Source organism: Eulemur rufifrons, chromosome 9, assembly GCF_041146395.1.
Source record: "Eulemur rufifrons isolate Redbay chromosome 9, OSU_ERuf_1, whole genome shotgun sequence".
Classification (NCBI taxonomy): Eukaryota; Metazoa; Chordata; class Mammalia; order Primates; family Lemuridae; genus Eulemur; species Eulemur rufifrons.
The window spans coordinates 13971834-13977959 of NC_090991.1; the positions used below are offsets into that span (position 1 = coordinate 13971834).

At 37.4% G+C, this 6126-nt stretch overlaps 1 protein-coding gene across 1 annotated transcript; it reads left to right on the forward strand.

The window, feature by feature from the left end:
- Positions 1 to 4868: 4868 nt before the first annotated feature.
- Positions 4869 to 5798, forward strand: LOC138392597 (olfactory receptor 1A1). The gene has a single exon (XM_069483474.1). It carries the CDS (start codon positions 4869 to 4871, stop codon positions 5796 to 5798), a length of 930 nt encoding a protein of 309 aa, XP_069339575.1.
- Positions 5799 to 6126: the final 328 nt, after the last annotated feature.

Below are 6126 nucleotides of genomic sequence, written 5' to 3' on the forward strand. Positions count from 1 at the left end.
AACACTTCACAAGGAACCCTCTCTCCTACCTTCAGTGAAACTCAGATTTGAGCCCTCAGCTCCGTGGCCACACTCTGGACCAAATCATCATCAAACATCTGAAATCTTTGTTTTAAATTAAATGTGTTTATTATAATATTGTTAAAACATCAGAACAACATGAAGAATAATGTAACAAAACTCACCATCTAAATTTAACAAATGGAACATTAGGTCATATGTGCTCCAATTTTTTTTTTAAATAAGTGCTACAGATACACTTGAAACTCTTTGTTCCTATCCAAAATCTTATTTTCCTGCCTTTCACTCAAGAGATAACCACTCTCCTATTGTTGGTGGTGTTCTTCCATTCAGGATTTATACTTTTACTACATATGAGTGTATTACTTTATGTGTTAAAATTTACATATATTTTGTGACATGCAACTTGCTTTTTATTTATCATCATTTTATTTTTTCTAATGTATCCATGTGAATTTATTCATTTTAACTGTTGTACAGAATTCATTAATAAGAAAATAGCACAATTTATTTTTCCATTCCTCTATGAGTAGACTGTTTCTAAATTTCCTATATAATAATGGACAGCCCTGTGTGGTTTTTTGTTTTGTGGGTTTTTTTGTTTGTTTGGTTTTTTTTTGGTTTGTTTTTTGTTTTTTGTTTTTTGTTTTAGATAGGGTCTCACTATATTGCCAAGGCTGGTCTTGAACTCCTGGACTCAAGGGATCCTCTCACCTTGTTCCCCAGAGTAGCTGGGATTATCTTATGCATATCTTCTTGAGCCCATGTGTTAAAGTTTCTCTAGGGGCTAATCAGAAAGCATAATTGTCGAGTCAGGGTGTGTGAATTTTAGCTTTTCTAGATATGGGCTAATTGTTTTCCAAATGTGATACAGTACTAATTTCTCCATGTATTTCCAACACTTGAAATTCTCAGAATTTTATGTTTTACACACTCCAAAGTGAAAGATGTAAAATTTACTTATATTTCCAATTTAGTTAAAGATCTTTTCTTTTACTTATTGTCCATGCCAGTTTCTTATGACTTCCCAATTCAAGCTTCTTGAGCATTATTTCCAACTGTATTTTTGGACCTTTTCTTATGAGTGTGTAGGATTCCTCTGTATTCTGACTACCGACGCTTAATTGAATAAGTATAGTAGATATCTAGTCCATGACTTGACTTTCTCCTTTCTTTGTGATGTCATTTTCATACCGGGGTTTTAAAGTAATCAAAGTTTACAATATTTTTCTAGTGTTTTGGTGTGCATTTTGTGCCTCGTTGAAGATAAATTCCTACCCTGATATCATACTTATATTTTTCTTTATTTTCCTCTAATTTTTTTTGAAGTTTTGCTTTTCCCAATTAATCATTTAAGAATTATTTCTCTGTATTCTTTTTCACATATGGATAAGGAATTGTCCCAGAACTCTGCTAAATAATCACTTCTCTGCCCATTTAAAAACCAACTCGTGTGGTATACCACCTAAGAAATGCAAAATCTGTGTCCAGGCTCTGTAGTCTGTTATATTGGTCTACTGTCTGTCTCTAAGCCAGCACTACTTCAATGTTTGCATTATCACAATAAATCATTTTTACACCTGCTGGGACAATTTCTTCTTTCTTATTTTTTCCCCTCAAATTGTCTTAGCTCTTCTTAACTTTTTATTCTCCTATGTGAATTTTTGGATGAGTTTGTTAAATTCCATGTTTAAAAGAAACCTGTGTTATTTGGATTGAGATTGCATTGAATTTAGAGATTAATTGGAAGAGAACCGACATGTTTGCAACATTGAGGTTTTCTATTAACCTATCTCCCCATTTTTTACATTTTTCCTGTCCTTCACTAAAGTTTATTAATTTTTGAAACAGTTTTGGGGCCCCTTTTGTTAGAATTATTTCTAGATTCCTCAAAATTTTCTATTTCTATTTTGAATGAAAAGTCTTTGTCAAAATATACTCTTTTTTTTTTTTTTTTTTTGAGACAGGGCTCTCTCTGTCACCTAGGCTAGAGTGCAGTGGCATCACCATAGCTCACTGAAACCTCAAACTCCTGGGCTCAAGTGATCCTCCTGCCTCAGCCTCCTGAGTAGCTGGGACTACAGGCACATGGCACCATGCCTGGCTAATTTTTCTATTTTTTGTAGAGACGGGGTCTTGCTGTTGCTCAAGCTGGTCTCAAACTCCTGGTCTCAAGTAATCTTCCCACCTCGGCCTCCCAAAGTGCTAAGATTACAGGCATGAGCCACTGTATCCAGCCTAAAATTGTATTTTCTAATTTAGTGTTACTTAGGTATAAAAACAGTATTGGTTTTTTAAATATTTATTTACAACAAACAAACTTGCTAAAATCTGTTAATTTATCTAGAGATTCTCTAGAGTTTTCCTTTTAGACAATCATATTTTCTGTGAATTCTATCCTTTTGTTCTTTTATTTCCAATTCTTATATGGCAAAATTCCTTGTAGTGCTCTTTTCACTAATAGAGCAACACTTCAAGTGTTTTATACAGAAACTCAAATTAATTTCCCTGCTTCGTGGGGATCTGTGGCCATATCTCCTGTATCAAAGGGGCATAAACACCTTATAACCAGCCGTTATAGCCTACCTAATGTTTAATTTGAAATCAGCTATGGCTTACAATTCTTGCTTAGTTTTCTTTTTGTTTCTCATACTAAGATATTTCTATTTCTTTCTTTTATGTATTGTTAGGCATTTTGTTGGGTTTTCCTTTTTTACTTTTATATTTATCTATAATGTCTATGTGTTTTAATAGGAATAGAACCTGTGAACATCAGCTTAGTCTACCATGAGGCCAAGAACGCCACCTTTGAAATCTTACACTCCCACACTATGAGTTAACCACAGTCTCTGAGCCTCCAGATTTACTGAGCCCTTTGAAACCTGAGGTACAGTTCTGTGTGAAGATGGGGAAGGGCATCTCAGGAGAACAAATCAAACTTCTTTAGGTGCAGAGATAAGAAAGCTCATCACAGTTAGAAATGATAATTAGACCCACCCATGCCTAGCCTAAATAATTCACACAGGTACTGTAAGAGACACTGAGAATTAATGATTGAATTAATTATAGATTTAATTAATTTTGAGTAGATATCTCTTTAGAAAAATTAGCATACTATTTATGATAGCCTGGACTGTTACAAATTGATCACATTTATTTTTCTCTTACATAACAATCCCAGTGGGTATTTTTGGTAGAGGATGTCTTGCCTGGATGTGGAGTACTAAGGACACAGACTCTTCCACCATGTGTCTCCACTGTCCCATTCAGCTTCCTCTGAGTGTGCTAATTTGCATCCGATTAGCAAAAGGGAAAAAGTGTGGAGGAGCTCAGAACTGGGACACATAAGTGGATTGGCTAGAACACAGTCATATGACCACACCTCACTGCAGGGGAGTCTGGGAAATGTTGTTTAATTGAGCATCCAGGAAGAAAAGAACAACATGGATTTGGCTAAGCAGCCGGTAGTCACTGCCATAATTAGTATGCCTTAGAGTGTAAGATGTATCAAAGGGGAGAGAACCTGTAGTCAAGCAGTTAAGTTAGCATTACAGTATTTCAGGTAGAAAATGATGATGAGCTAAGCTAAAGCACTGGGACATTAAGTAGAAAAGCTAAGTTATGTAATTGTTTCAGATGAAAAGTTAACCAGATTAGATGTGGAGGTGAGAGCTAAACTGGGTGATTGTGCTTGTGAGCATCCTACATATGGGGAATGAAAGAAAGAAACCTGGATCTGACTCAAGAAATATTGAATAAAAACTCATTGGTGCATACAATGAACAATACTCCACAATAATCTATCTGGAGGGCATGAAAATAAACAAAATATGGTTTTCTTCCCCCCAAAATTTTGTAATCATCTTACATTGGATATGCAGGGTATGCTGTTTGGTCAGACATGTTGGCAGGATAACTGAACATGGAAATATGGGGGAAAGAGATCAAGCCTACAGATATAAACCTGAGACTTCACTAAGCAGTGGTTGAAGCAACTATGGAGTTACATGAGTCACCAAAAGAAATAATTAAGAACAGAAAGAGAAGACTGAGAACAAAAGCATTGTGATTACATGTATTTGAAGGTTTGCCAAAGACAGATAACCTATTAAAGGAAGTGGTGAAAGTTTACTTTGGAAATAGGACACCTGGAAAGAAAATCCACCAGAATTGTTTTGGTAGAACCTAAATACAATGTCCATTGTGATTTACAATCTTCCCATGCCAGTGTAGACACCTGTTACCTCCTGGGCTCTGGGAACAATCCAAGTTTTTTCTGTGAAACAATTTCTAATTTCTGGGCTAGTCCTTTGACTAACAGACACTTTGCACTGGAGTATTTTGTCTAAAAATGCTGTCCATTCTTTATTGTATGTAATAAAATTAGTGTATGTTTCTGACTTCTCCATTAAATTGTAAGGTCCTGGAGAACAGAGACTATGTCTTATTTGTTGAATGAATGGATGAATAAACTGTATTTGTCACATATTTAGTATTTCTCCATGAGGCCTAACAAAATGTCTAGACCATGGAAAATGAAATTGAATTATCTGTTAAATTACTAAATCATAGGTGTCTGAGTAGTGCTTCTGGGATCACGGAGGCTGGGCACCTTTGGATTCATAGATTGCTCACTTCTTAGACATGACTGTCCAGGAATAATGACAATTAGTCCCTTTGAGCGACAGAAATTTTTTCTTAAAGTATTGGGTATCTCTGTATTTAATAAACCCAGCTATCGAGAAAGTTGATCAGTTGAGTCAGAAGTGAGGGATAAGGAGAATCACTACACATGATAACTGCACTAATAATTCTAAATTCCTGTCCCCTTTCATGCTGAAGGAGCCATGAGGGAAGAAAACCAGTCTTCTACCCTGGAATTCATCCTCCTGGGAGTTACAGGTCAGCAGGAACAGAAAGATTTCTTCTTCATCCTCTTCCTCTTCATTTACCCCATCACACTGATTGGAAACGTGCTCATCATCTTGGCCATTCACTCTGACATTCACCTTCACAACCCCATGTATTTTTTCCTTGCCAACCTCTCCTTGGTTGACATCTTCTTCTCATCTGTTACCATCCCTAAGATGCTGGCTAACCATCTCTTGGGCAGCAAATCCATATCCTTTGGGGGATGTCTAACACAGATGTATTTCATGATAGCCTTGGGTAACACAGACAGCTATATTTTGGCTGTGATGGCATATGATCGTGCCGTGGCCATCAGCCGCCCACTTCACTACACAACAGTTATGAGCCCACGGTCCTGTATCCTGCTAGTTGTTGGGTCTTGGATGGTCGGGAACACCAATGCCCTCCCCCACACTCTGCTCACAGCTAGTCTGTCCTTCTGTGGCAATCACGAAGTGGCCAACTTCTACTGTGATATTACCCCTTTGCTCAAGCTGTCCTGTTCTGATATCCACTTTAATGTGAAGATAATGTACCTGGGGGTTGGCGTTTTCTCTGTGCCATTATTATGCATCATTATCTCTTATATTCGGGTCTTTTCCACAGTCTTACGGGTTCCATCCACCAGGGGTGTGCTCAAAGCCTTCTCCACCTGTGGTTCTCACCTCACAGTTGTTTCTTTGTATTACGGGACAGTCATGGGCATGTATTTCCGCCCTCTGACCAGTTACAGCCTCAAAGATGCAGTGATAACTGTGATGTACATGGCAGTGACCCCAATGTTAAATCCTTTCATCTATAGTCTGAGAAATCGGGACATGAAGGCTGCCCTACAGAAACTCTTCAGCAAGAGGATCTCCTCATGATAAATGTGAGGGCATGCACTGGATACTTTAGCCACCAATTAGGATGCACTTGGAAACTCAGCTCCAATATCATTCCCCTACACAAATTTGCCTTTGATCTTTCCAGCCTGCAATTCTTTTCTCAGAAATCTTAATTGAAGTTGTTTCTTTCAACACATTTCTTCTCTTTGGCAGAGTGACAGCATTGTGCTCATATCCCAGCTATGCTACTAACTAGCAGAGTAAAGTTGGGAGGTCTAAGCTTCAACTTCCATATCTACATATTAGGAATAATGATAATTGCCCTAACCAGCACCAAAGGGCTTGTGGATCATACTAGTTCATGCTT